Here is a 13,210-nt window from a genome sequence, read left to right as displayed (position 1 = left end):
CCTCCGTTCATCCTTTTATGTTAAAGATGTCATAAACCTCATGATACAAAGCTGTGATTTTTACTTTAACGCATTCTGTGTATCTTTAGAAAAATTAAGAGGAATTAAAAGAAATTACGAAAAATTAGTCTTTTATATTTACTCAATTATTTATCATTTCTAGTCCTTCTAGTATCCTCTAGTTTCCTTCTAGAAAATTTTCCTCCCCATTCTCTCTTTTCTTCTGGGACTCCAGATATATAGTATGTGAGAACTTTTGGCATTATCCTATAGGTTACTAAGACTTTTAATGTTGTTTATCTGTTTGATTTTGTTTTAAATCTTTTTCTCTCTGTTCTTCAGATTGAGGTAATTTTTATTGATCTGTCTTCAAGTTCACTGGCTCTGCTGTCAAGCACATTCAGTGAATTTTTTAAAATTAGAAATTGTAGTTTTCAGTTTTAGGATTTTCATTCTTTGTTTTTTTTTTTTTTTTTTTTTTTTTTAGCTTATTATTATTGTTTTTAGTTATCTCTATACCCGACGTGGGGCTTGAACTCATGACCCTGCGATCATGTTGCATGCTTCTCTGACTGAGCCAGCCAGGTGCCCCACATTCTTTGTTTTAATGATTTATGTTTCTCTGACAAGATTTCCTGTGTAGTAATTTTGGATTGCATTCTGGACACTGTGAATTATATTATGTTCTAGAGACATTGGATTATGCTATATTGCTCTGAAAAATGTTGTTTTTACTTTTAGCGAGTATTTAACTTGGCTAAACTTCTGTCTTACTGTGGTGGATAGCAGCTAAAAACTCTGTTCAGATATCTTAACTTTAGCTGGATGCTTTGGAGTTCTAACCTTTACTTATGTAGTTTGAGGGTCACTTGGAGATTTGAGCACAATTTGGGGAATACTCTGGCTCTCTGGATTTTCTTTCTTATTTCTTAGTTTCTAGTTGCTATTATCACTCCCAAATTCTTTCTTTTGTTCTTTAAGCTATTAGGACTAGAGGTTTCCATTTGACTTTCACTGCCCATTGTTGGCTCCAATTAGGGCCAGTGCTTCTACCAAAAAAATTGTCGTAAAAGAAGGATAAGGACTGTTCTCTTTCGCAGTTATTATCCCTCCTCAGTTTTTGTCTGCTTTGGGTTGCTTTTCAGTTTTTTAGATTGCCCTTTTTTCTTCAAATTGAGGTATAATTATACATATAACTTTCTATTAGTCTTAGGTGTATGACATAATGATTCAGTATTTGTATATAATGGGAAATGATTTCACCACAATAATAGTCTGTCTAGTAGTAGAGCATTTGACTACAGATAGCTTTTAATAGTTTGCTTGGAGTTTATAGTTGTTATTGGCAGGAGGATTGGTCTGATAGAACTAATCTGGTATTATTGGAATTGGAACCTTCTCAAAAGTTTCTTTTTGAAAGTGAGTTTTTAAGCCTAAATCTTAGATACTGAGTCATAAGTCTGTGTACTGATATCTTTCTGTTTATAAGGATGTATAAAAACATAAAAACAATTGTCTTTTTTGGTATATGACTAATAAAGTCTCCTTTTCCTGGTTCTTCAGAGTAGGAATAGAAAAACTTCACTAAGTGCCTAAAATCAGTTTTAACGCATCTTTGATTTTCTTGCAGCGTCTCCTCTTAAAAACAATGATGAAGGTTCTTTGGACATATATGCTGGGTTGGACAGTGCTGTTTCTGGTATGTAAATTCTAAAATAGTTTCATTTTCTTTGGTCAAACCATTGGAAGTATTTTTCTTGTTACCAGTTCTCAGAGTAATACATAGTTCCTGAACAATTTGACCATTCTTTGAAATGATTTTACTTAGGTAATTATTTTCTTGACCAAAGTTTGATCAGTAAAACAAATTAGCACTCAGGTTTGCTATCATCTAGGTCTCAGATTTAACTAGACCTTGAAAAATATATTTTGTACCATTAAAATGCAGCTGTTGGTGGTGTCTGTACATATATTACTACTCATACTGTCATGGCTTACGTGATATTAGAACTTTTGTGAAGGGTAGTTGCTGTAAATGTTTTCAGCTGTATCAGTAAGAGTGTGATATGCGGAGAGACTAATGACCTATCCAAATTAGAAACCTTTTCCATAATCAAATATCTCAAAACTTTGAGCAAATATGATCCTCGCGGTTGATTTGTTGACACAAGCATTTTAGGTAAATTGGTTTTCCAACCGGTCAGTATAGATTTGGATGAATGCAGGAGATGGAGAAATGTATAGCCCTTTGAGTTGAAGTAGACAAAACATCAGAAAACTTAGCACATATACTTTCTTTTTTTCCCAGCTTTATTGAGATAAAGTTGACATTTAACATTGTATAAGTTTAAGGTATATTATTGATTTGATACTTGTATATGTTGCATAATGATTACCACTTTAGCCTAAGCTAACACCTGCATCAATCCTGTCACATAGTTACCATCTCTTTTTTGTGGTGAGAACATTTAAGATCTATTCTCTTAGCAACTTTCGAGTATGTAATACAGTATGATTAACTATAATCACTATGCTGTATTTTAGATCCCCAGAACTTACTCATCTTATAGCTGGAAGTTTATACTCTTTGATCAACACCTCTTCTTCCCTGACCCCTCACCCCAGCCCGTGGTAACCACCATTCTAGTCTCTGTTTCTATGTATTTAGCATTTTTAGATTTCACATATAAGTTGATATTGTACCGTATTTGTCTTTCTCTGACTTATTTCATTTAGCATAATACCCTCAGGGTCCATCCATGTTGTTGCAAATGGCAGGATGTCCTTCTTTCTCATGGCTGAATAATATCCCATTATGTGTGTGTGTTTATATATATATATATATATATATATATATATATAAACACCACATGACCTTTAACCATCTGTTAATGAACACTTAGGTTCTTTCCATATCTTGGCTCTTGTGAATAATACTGCAGTGAACATGGGTGTGCAATGTCTTTGAGATCCTGTTTTTATATCCTTTGGATAAATACTCAGTAGTGGGGTTGCTGAATCATACCGTAGTTTTTTAAAGTTTTTGAGGAACCTCCACAGTGTTTTCCATATTACTGCACCAGTTTATATTCCCGCCAGCTGTGCACAAGGGTACCATTTTCTCCACGGCTTTGCCAACACTTGTCTCACGGTTGTTGTTGTTGTTTTTTTTTAAGGGGAGGTCTCTGCGATACCAACAGCAACCTTTACTGATGGTTTACTTGCTAAGTGTGGCAAGTGCTTTTTATTTCTCATTTACTCATTTATTTTATTGAAGTAAACTTGACATACAGCGTTAGATTAGTTTCAAGTATACAACATAGTGATTTGACAATTCCATATCTTAAGCAGTGGTCATCGTGGTAAGTGTAGTTACCATTTGTCACTGTACAAAGTTATTACAATATTATTGACTATATTCCTATGCTATATATACCTTTTTGTTTCTTGTCTTTTTGACGATAGCCATTCTAACAGGTGTAAGGCAATATCTCATTGTGGTCTTGATTTACATTTCCCTGGTAATTAGTCATGTGGAGCACCTTTTCGTGTTCCTGTTGGCTGTTTGTATGTCTTTGGGAAAATGTCTATTCAGTTTCTTTGCTCATCAGATTTTTTTTTTTTTTTTTGCCTTTGAGTAGTATGAGTACTTTGTATGTTTTGGATATTAACCCCCTGCCAGATGTATACTTTGCAAATATTTTCTCCCATTCTGTGAGTTGCCTTTTCATTTTGCTGATGGTTTCCTTTGCTTTGCTGAAGCTTATTTTTATTAAATAATTAGTTAATTTTGGGGGGAGAGAGAGAGAAAGAGAGAGAGCATGAGTGGCAGAGGGAGAGGGAGAGAGAGAATTTTAAGCAGGCTCCATGCCCAGCATGGAGCCCAATGTGGGGCTCGATCTCACAACCCTGAGATCGTGACCTGACCCCAAATCAAGAGTTGGACACTTAATTGATTACTGAGCCACCTAGGCGCCCCTGTGCTGAAGTTTTTTAATTTGATGTAGTCCTATTTGTTTATTTTTGCTTTTGTTTCCCTTGCTTTTGGTGTCAGATCCAGAAAACCTGCCAAGACTGATGTCTAGATGGTTATCCTTATTTTTTTTCCTGAGAGTTTATAGTTTTGGGTCTCACATTTAAGTCTTTAATCCATTTTGAGTTGATGTTTGTGTATGGAGTAAGTTGGGGTGCAGTTTTCCTAACACAATTTTTTTCCTAACGACGTTTATTGAAAGAGCTTATCCATTCCCCATTGTATATTGTTGGCTCCTCTGTCATAAATTAATTGACCATATATGTTTCTGGGATCTCTCTTCTGTTTCTGTGATCTGTGTGTCTGTTTTTATGCCAGTAGTGTACAGTTTTGATTACTATAGCTTTGTATTGTAGTTTGAAATCAGGAGATGTAATGCCTCCAGCTTTGGTCTTCTTTTTCAAGATAGCTTTGTTTATTTGCTCTCTTTTGTGGTTTCATATGAATTTTAGGATTGTTGTTTCTATTTCTGTGAAAAACGACATTAGAATTTTGATAGGATTAAATTAGTACATATTTTAACTTAAGAGGTTTTTGTTTATTTGTTTTAGACAATGCTTCCAAATCGTGTGTACCATCCCGAAATTGTTTGGATTTATATGAAGAAATCCTGACTGAAGAAGGAACTGCAAAGGAGGCAACATATAATGATGTATGGTTTGCCAGAATTAAGGACAGTTATTTTACTTTTTGTAGTTTCTGAAGTTTGGGACATCAGCTTACTATTAAATATTCTGTGTTTAAGAAGTAACTCTTAGTCTAAAAGAGTATTTAAGTTAGTTTCTGCCTTCAGATCTGCTTTTTAAAACAATCTTTTCTGAATGCTTGTCTAAATTTAGTTCTATTTTGCTTGATTAAATTTAAGTGTCTGAATATATAAAACCTCAACAGGCAATCAGTATGATAAAACATTTTATCTTTTCATGATTTGCACTAAGTTTTAAAATGGCCCAAGACTTAATTCAGACAAATTTCTTTCTACCTTATTTGAATTTTAAGATCTGGATTGAATGTGAAACTAAATAAAACAAGTTTTTGGTTAGGACGATTTTTAAAACTAGTGTTTTTACTAAATATCTGTTAGTAGAGATAGACCTTTTCTACCCTTCATAGTGGGTTGGTTTTCTAAATTTTAAAATATTCTGAAATGTCACTTAAGCTAAGAAAATAATTTAGAACGATGCTTAAGTTAATCTTTTTATATCTTGCAGTTGCAAGTAGAATATGGTAAATGTCAGCTGCAAATGAAAGAGCTGATGAAAAAGTTTAAGGAAATACAGACACAGGTAGGATTATAGTGAATACTTTTGCCTTTTTATTTTTGTTTTTGGTTTTACTGCTCCAGTCAATGAAAGAGAAACTTTACTGAGGCCCTAGGGCCTTTTGCCTTATTTCTAAATCAAAATGTAATAAATTGTTTTTGTTACAAATTAAGATGCTAAAGTGTTGGCGGTTTATAAGGAAACTCTTAGTTTTAAATGAAATAGCAAATGTGGCAAAACATGCATTATTTCCTGTGTCAAGGAAATTGATATAAGAAAACAGGTTGATTTATTAAATGACATTCACATAAAGATCTCTTAGACTAGTCAACAGATAAGTAATAGAAAATTAGTGGTGATGATAACAGGTGGTTTAAAAGAAAATGGTTTGAGGAGCAAAGATTTAGAATGGCTGTTGGGGGATAACGGTGATGCCTTCACAATTTTTGCAGGAGTGACTTTTTTTGTGAGCATGCTACAGAATATAGGAATGTCCTGTCTTGTTCTGATTTTTATTGTATTTTTTTTGTAAAGTTGTTTCTCTTTGTTTCCCTTTCCCCCAAAGAACCAGTTAATACTAATAAATTCATTCTTTGTTCATCTGAGAATTAGTACATTGTTGCAAGTTAAACCTAAGTTGTTAAATATAATAAAGTTTTATCATTTTTATTTTCGATTTTCAAGATAAGGACCCAGGCAGAGCTTTCTTCTTACCTTTATTGACTTTTTTTTTTTAAGGTTTTATTTATTTATTTGCTGGAGAGAGCAAGCAAAAGTGGAGGAGTGGCAGGCAGAGGGAGAAGCAGGCTCCTCGCTAAGCAGGGAGCCCAATGTGGGACTCGATCCCAGGACCCTGGGATCATGACCCGAGCCAAAGGCAGATGCCCAAATAACTGAGCCACCCAGGCATCCGTTTATTGAACTTTTTATTGTCTTTTCATTTTGATCTCTGTTTTAAGTAGTTTCACTTGAACTGGCCTTGCTCTGGTGCTAATCATCTTTGAAACTCTGCTGTATATGAGCATAATAGTGCTTCTCATAGGACTTTTCTGAGAATTACACAAGATAAAAAGTGTGATGCCTGGCGTGTAGTTAGAGCATTCAGTTGTCATTAGCTATATTATATAAATTTAATAATCCTGTAGACATATACTTTATTTCTGTATGTACTTTAAATATATTTTATGGTGTTTAGAATTTCAGCTTAAAAAATGAAAACCAATCCCTTAAGAAGAATATTTCAGCACTTATCAAAACCGCTAGAGTGGAAATAAATCGCAAAGATGAAGAAATAAATAATCTTCACCAAAGGTACAATTGAAGGGTGTGGATCTGTTTATAAATCACATGGGTGTTGATATGTGGAATATGTTAAACTTTTGAGTGGAAAGATAGGAAAATCGTGCATTTTATTAAATATTTAAGGTTTTACTCTAAGTGACTAATATTCTCTCTCTTTAAAATTTTGGTTGGGGCAATATTCTCCAGAGAATTTAATGTTTCTCCCTCCCTTCCATAGCCAGACCTCCAAAGCAGTTACCTAAACTTGCTGTCTTCATTTTCTGTTTCCGCTCACACTTGACTCCATTTCACGCTCATTTCTGCCTCCATCGGTACACCAAAACAGCTGTCATTTTGGTCAACGGTGACTGCTATTAAGTCCATCAAACAGTTTTGACTTCTGTTTTTAACTTGCGCTTAAACACTGTTTGACATACTTGACCTTCTTTTCTTGAAATAGTCTCTCGTGTTGGCTTTCATGATTAGTTTTCTTCCTAACTTGAGGTTTATTCTTTCATACTTCACTAGGTTGGAATTCTTCATTGCTCAAACATGTGTTTTTTCCTTTATCAGTATTTTTGTATGAGGTAATCTCACTCATATGAGGTCAGTTCCATTTATATGGAGATACCCACTTCACATCTGTGTACAGAATTTTCAGAATTATCTCATCCAAAGTGGAATTTATGATTAAACCCGTTCCATGTTTCCCAGCTCAGTGGATTCCCTGTCATTTATTCAGCTGGTACAAGCCAGAGACCTAGGGGTAGAATGACCATTTAATTTATTGCTTACACCAGGACCCTTTTGAGAGTAGAAGTGGGTGCTATTAATTGCAGTGAGATTACTTGGCAAACTGGGCCACGTAGTCACTGTGTCTAGAAGTCATTGACACTTACCTCTCTAATGATCCCGCAGATCTAAATTCATTACCATGTCCTTTTGATTTTTATGTCTTTATAATCTCTCAGATTATTCATTTCTCTCCATTTCTACCATTGTTGTTACCTATCAACTCCCACCGGGCAGTAAGCTTCCTGCTGGTATCTCTGCATCCATTCTTGTTCTTTCCAGCCTCTGGTTTGTCCTTACTCAGTGTTAAAGGCGTAGGCAGGACGCTTTTTATTTTTTAAATTTTATTTTATTTTACTTTTATTATTTTATTATTTTTTAGAGAGGGAGAGAGGATGGAAGGGGAGGTGTGGAGGGAGAGGAAGAGAGAGAATCTTAAGCAGGCTCCCTGCTGAGTGCAGAGCCCAATATGGGGCTCAGTCTCACAACCCTGAGATGATGACCTGAGCCAAAATTAAGAGTCGGGTGCTTAACCTCCTAAGCCACCCAAGCGCCCCCAGACTGGACACTTTTTAAAGCACAAGTCTGGACATCTCACTATCATAGAATTACCCCACTCTTCGCACTATGGTCCTAAACTACTTTAAGGCCTTGCCTTCGGCATTTACCTTTGTCCTAGGTGTCCTAGCTCTGGTATGTCTCTGGCATTCTTTTGGTTCCTTGGATGTAACGTGAGCTCTGCTTTTGCAGAGACTGTTTCCACTGCCTGGAAGGCTCCTCTCCACCTGCTAAAAACCAACTCATTTTCAGGTCTCAGCATAAACATCCTTTTCACAGGGCTATTACTCTGTTATTCCTCCCTGACTAGATCAGATTTCTCTTTTGTGGCTTCATGTATACTTGGAGTTTTTAAAATCATTAATGGGATTGTTTGTTTATAGTATCTTTTTCTTATCGCCATGTTATGTCTGTGTTACAAGCTCTGTGGGCTAGAACTGTATTTTATTATCTATCTTTAACTGAACTGTAAGCTTCATGGAGCAGGGACCATGTCTGTGTATCTTCACCATTTTATCAAGCACCTGGCTCAGAGCTTGGCACATGGCAGACAGTCAATAAATGATCGACGAGTGAGAGAAGGTAATCTTATGTGTGGACTGTATGGCATCATAAAGCACGTTAGGCCTGTTGAAAATGAAAATGGCTGTGTATGTTTACTAACCTAAATCCCATCAGGTGCAGCTGGTATAAGATTCCTTCCTGAATATTGGGGAAAGTTTATACATATTTAAATCTTTTACGGGAGGGGTGTGATATTTGAACATGGTGGAAAGAGAAACTGGGTGAATAAATGAGAATTATGTCATTAGATCGATTGATGTGGTTATACATTATCTAATAAATATTCTGCCAAATATTTTCACTTTATAATTGTGACCTATATTTGGTATTCTAATGGTGTTGTTTATCATTTGGTGGAAACCTCATGTTTAATAGAAAAAATAGAAATAATATAAGGTGAAAAATTTAAGAGTATAAGTTCTGGAAAGTGTATTATATGAAGGTTTATTTTAAAAGAAAGCTTTTCTTTAAAACGTTTATTTATTTAAGTAATCTCTACACCCAATGTGGTACTCAAATTCATGACCCTGAGATCAGGAGTTACACGTTCTTCTGACTGAGCCAGCTAGGGACCCCTTGAAGTAAAACTTTGATAGCATTTTATGTAGTATGGAGCTATACTACATATGTATTATGAACTTTGTGGGCTAAACTATCTTTTAGGAGCTTACAGTTTAATAGTTCATAAGTTTAATAAGTATGACATACATTACACATATGTTCTTTGTTGAATATGAGTTCATTGTTGGATAAATTTATTGTGAACATCTGCCATTTTGTGACTTGTCTATCACTATTGTGTCTTGTAAGGAATAAAAGTTTTTAATTTTAGTGGTGTTTAGTTTGTCAGATTTTTTTCTTTTATGGTTAGTGCTTTTTATGTTCATCTTTCCCCAGTTGAAGGTGTCTTCTAATTGTTTTTTGAGTCAAGATCTGGATTAGTTTCTGAAGGTTGCTAAAACAAACTACCACAAACTGGGTGGCTTAATATTGTTATTTAAATTTATTGTTTCATAGTCCTGGAGGCGAGAATTCCAAGATCAAGCTGTTAGCAGGATTGATTCCTTCTGGGGGCTATGTGGTGGAAGATTCCAGGCCTCTTTCCTTGGCTTGTAAATGGTTACTTTTTCCTGTGTCTCCTCCTGTTGTCTTCCTTCTACACATATCTCTGTGTCCAAATTTCCCTTTTTTATAGGGATACTGGTTATAGTGGATGAGGGCCCGCCCTGGTGACCTCTCTTTAACTCGATTGCTTTTGTAAAGACCCTGTCCTTAAATAAAGGCACACTGAGATACTGGGAGTTAGGACTTCAACATACGAATTTGAGTGTGGGAGGCATAATTTAGCCCATAACAAGGTCCATATAAAGTCTATATATTGTTTTAGGTTGTATGTCACCCATGTCCTCTTTTGTTTTGTAAAAATCTCCCCTTATTCCTGAGTCTTTTAAACTTTGGTGTTCTCTACACCTTTAGTACTGATTAGGAATAAATTTATGGAGATTCAGGGAAGTTATGGAAGTTCAGGAAGATGGACTTAAAGTATTACAAAGAACTAAAATAAGCTATTTACATTTTACTATCAGGAAAGCTGCCAGTTTAAAACCTTAAGACTTAGGCTTTTGTTGTTGTTGTTAAACAGTAAGTACATGCCAGTCCCCTAAGAAAGAATCACAACTCTGTATTCCTGTTTATTTTTGCATAGCACGTGCCACTTTAAGATGGCTGTTGATGCTTTGGTTTACTGTGGAATTGTATGTGAAACAGAAAACTGGGGTAGAGAGCTACATTGAATTCTATGATTGTCTTTGTTGTCTGGCAGTATTTTACTTTTCCTTCTGTTTTAGTTGCACTAGAGTGAGTGAGGGCAAGAAAATAATGTCACTTGTTCTAAAAGAAATGAATCTGTGGTTAGTTTGGGAGTTGTCTGCCTGTGGTGAGAGAAGTCTGGAAGATATTGGTAAGTGCTGGGATAGAATGGAGAGGTCCTCCAGACTTTGTTTGAGCAAAGCAAATGAAAGAGAGTTCCTTGTTTTGAAAACAGGTCCATTTAGTTGGAAGCTGGTAAGCATCACTCATGTCTTTATACGAAATAAAATTAGTTTTGCCAGTATGTAGGCCCTGAATTTTAAAGTGTTTTATACGTGATTAAAATCTGGATTATTAAAAAGCAATTAACTTCAGTTTTTGTTGTTAATTTCTATTTCTTAATAGATTGTCCGAGTTCTCACATTATCGAAATAATCACAAAACTGCAAGGACACCAGATATAGTTAAAACAAAAGATCTTAAATCCAGATCTCTCCATTTGGATGATTGTTCAAAGACTGATCTCAGAGTGAAAAGTGATGTTTCTAAAGATGTACATCATAGCACTTCACTGCCAAATCCCGAAAAGGAAGGAAAATCACATGGCGAAAAAAAGAGCACTTCGTATTTGTCTCCATCTATTGAAAAACACTGCACCAATGGCATTTGGTCACGTTCCCATTATCAGGTTGGTGAGAGCATCTCAAATGAGGATAATAGAAGAGGGAGAAAAGATATTAGACATAGCCAATATAGCAGAGGAGCTGATAGAATACGGAAAGACTTAAATACTAGTTGTGGTGATGGTGAACCAAGGAACACAGAGGCTAGTCAAAGGCTACAAGGACGTCCTGAGAAATATGGCAAAGGTGAACCAAAGGCTGAAAGCAAAAATTCAAAGTTTAAAAGTAACACAGATTTGGATTATAAAAATGAACGCATTGGCTCTTCTTGGGAGAAAGAGACCTTTAGAGAAAGGTCATATACTCGAGTGGACTCTCAAAGTGACAAAAAACTAGAAAGACAGAGTGAAAGATCACAAAATACAAATAGAAAAGAACTTAAGTCCCAAGACAAAGAAGAAAGAAAAGCTGACCAAAAACCTAAATCTGTAGTAAAAGACCAGGATCATTGGAGAAGATCTGAACGAGCATCACTTCCTCATTCCAAGAATGAAATGAAATCTTCTCATAATTCAAGTAAATACCATCTAGAAGAGAGAAGAGGAAGGGAAGATTGTAGAAGAGATAGAGGTGTAAGTAATCATAGTTTTCAAGAAGGAAGATGTCCATCCTTTCTTTCATCCGGTAGAACTCATAAACACATTGACTCCAAGGAAGCTGATGCTGTGCGCCAATGGGAAAATACACCTTTAAAAGCAGAACGACATAGAACTGAAGATAAGAGGAAAAGAGAAAGAGAAAGCAAAGAAGAAAGTAGGCATATAAGAAATGAAAAAAGAACACCTACAGAGCATTTGCAGAAGAGTAACAAAGAAACTAAGAAAACCACTACTGATTCAAAGAGACAGAATGAGCCGAAAAGTGATAAAGGTGAAGTCTCTAACGATGATGTTTCTCAAGGAGCAGATAATAAAGAGCTTGTAATTAAGGTTGATAGTGGTCCAAATGAAACAAAAAATAAAGACTTAAAGTTGAGTTTTATGGAAAAATTGAACTTAACTCTTTCTCCTGCTAAAAAGCCACCTGTTTCTCAGGATAACCACCATAAAATAACCAATATCCCCAAATCAAGTGGCATATGCAATTTGGAGTGCTCGGTGCAGGTGACAACAGTGACATGTGTTTCCTCTGTCAGTGAACATACCACAGAGGAAACTGAACCAAGGGATGCTCTTGCAGCTGCATCTGACCCCAGGACCAGTAATCCAGAAAGGAAAATGGAGGAAGAAAATAGTTTGTTAGTTAAATCTGTTGAGGATACTGTGGGTTGTGATGTGCCCATTAGTCGTGCAGAGACTTCCTCAGCACCTGCAGAAATGGAGCAAACAGAATCCTTGTTTCCATCATCAACAGAAATGGAACAAACCATTAATGATACCAGGGCAGCAGTTCCTGTAGTAATGGATGTATTACAAACCAGTGTTTCTCAAGACTTTGGCTTGGAATTGGATACCAAAAAAAATGATGATTTAAATTCTTGTGTTTCTGAAGGTATGGGAATGAAGGAGGCTTTTTCAACAGAGGTAGCTGAATCCAGTGACAGCATTTTGCAGCCTTCCGTTGAAGAAACTGGCATTTTGCCAGTGGTCCTTTCAGAAGATGGTAACCCCAAATTTGAGCCTTCTCTTGTAGATACACCACTGGTTGAAAATAAGTCTTGTCATTTGGAGCCTTGCTCACCTAAAGAGACACTAGAATCTTCACTTCAGCAGACTGACTTAATGGACAACAGAATGGAAATCAGTGAAACAAATTCAGTATATAATGATGATGAGAATTCTGTTCTGAGCATTGACCTTAATCACCTGAGGCCTATTCCAGAAGCCATCAGTCCTCTGAATAGTCCAGTGAGACCTGTAGCGAAAGTTCTTAGATTGGAAAGCCCATCTCAAGTTCCATTATGTAATAACAGTCATAAAGGTAATAGTTTATATTATGTTCTTTAACTTTCTGTGAGAATGCAAAATACATAAGCAAGAATTAGTGCTCTTTCTTTCTTTCTTTTTTTTTTTTTTAAAGATTTTATTTATTTGACAGAGTGAGAGAGAGGGAGATTGAGCACAAGCAGGGGGAAAGGCAGGCAGAGAGAGAAGCAGGCTCCCTTCTGAGCAAGGAGCCTGATGCGAGACTCAGTCCCAGGACCCCTGGGATCATGACCTGAGCCGAAGGCAGACGCTTAACCGACCGAGCCATCCAGGTGTCCCAGTGCTTTTTCTTTTTTGATAACA

General features: G+C 35.9%; 1 protein-coding gene across 6 annotated transcripts in view; it reads left to right on the top strand.

Annotated features, from left to right (window-relative positions):
* Window positions 1-13,210, top strand: part of CASP8AP2 (caspase 8 associated protein 2) — a 44,653-nt gene that overhangs the window by 15,828 nt on the left and 15,615 nt on the right. For 4 of the 6 annotated variants that reach the window (XM_048225891.2, XM_026511801.4, XM_057311187.1 and 1 more), the window contains 5 exons: window positions 1,631-1,699; window positions 4,585-4,685; window positions 5,245-5,319; window positions 6,491-6,606; window positions 10,705-12,902. In XM_048225891.2, the coding sequence (XP_048081848.1) occupies window positions 1,631-1,699; window positions 4,585-4,685; window positions 5,245-5,319; window positions 6,491-6,606; window positions 10,705-12,902 (2,559 nt within the window). The remainder of the gene's footprint in view (window positions 1-1,630; window positions 1,700-4,584; window positions 4,686-5,244; window positions 5,320-6,490; window positions 6,607-10,704; window positions 12,903-13,210) is intronic. The other 2 variants (XM_057311188.1, XM_044388881.3) reach the window with 1 other exon arrangement.

This window comes from Ursus arctos, unplaced genomic scaffold (genome assembly GCF_023065955.2).
Source record: "Ursus arctos isolate Adak ecotype North America unplaced genomic scaffold, UrsArc2.0 scaffold_13, whole genome shotgun sequence".
In the NCBI taxonomy this organism is placed as follows: Eukaryota; Metazoa; Chordata; class Mammalia; order Carnivora; family Ursidae; genus Ursus; species Ursus arctos.
Note: the sequence above shows the minus strand (reverse complement) of the source record. Positions and strands in the feature narration are given on the sequence as shown.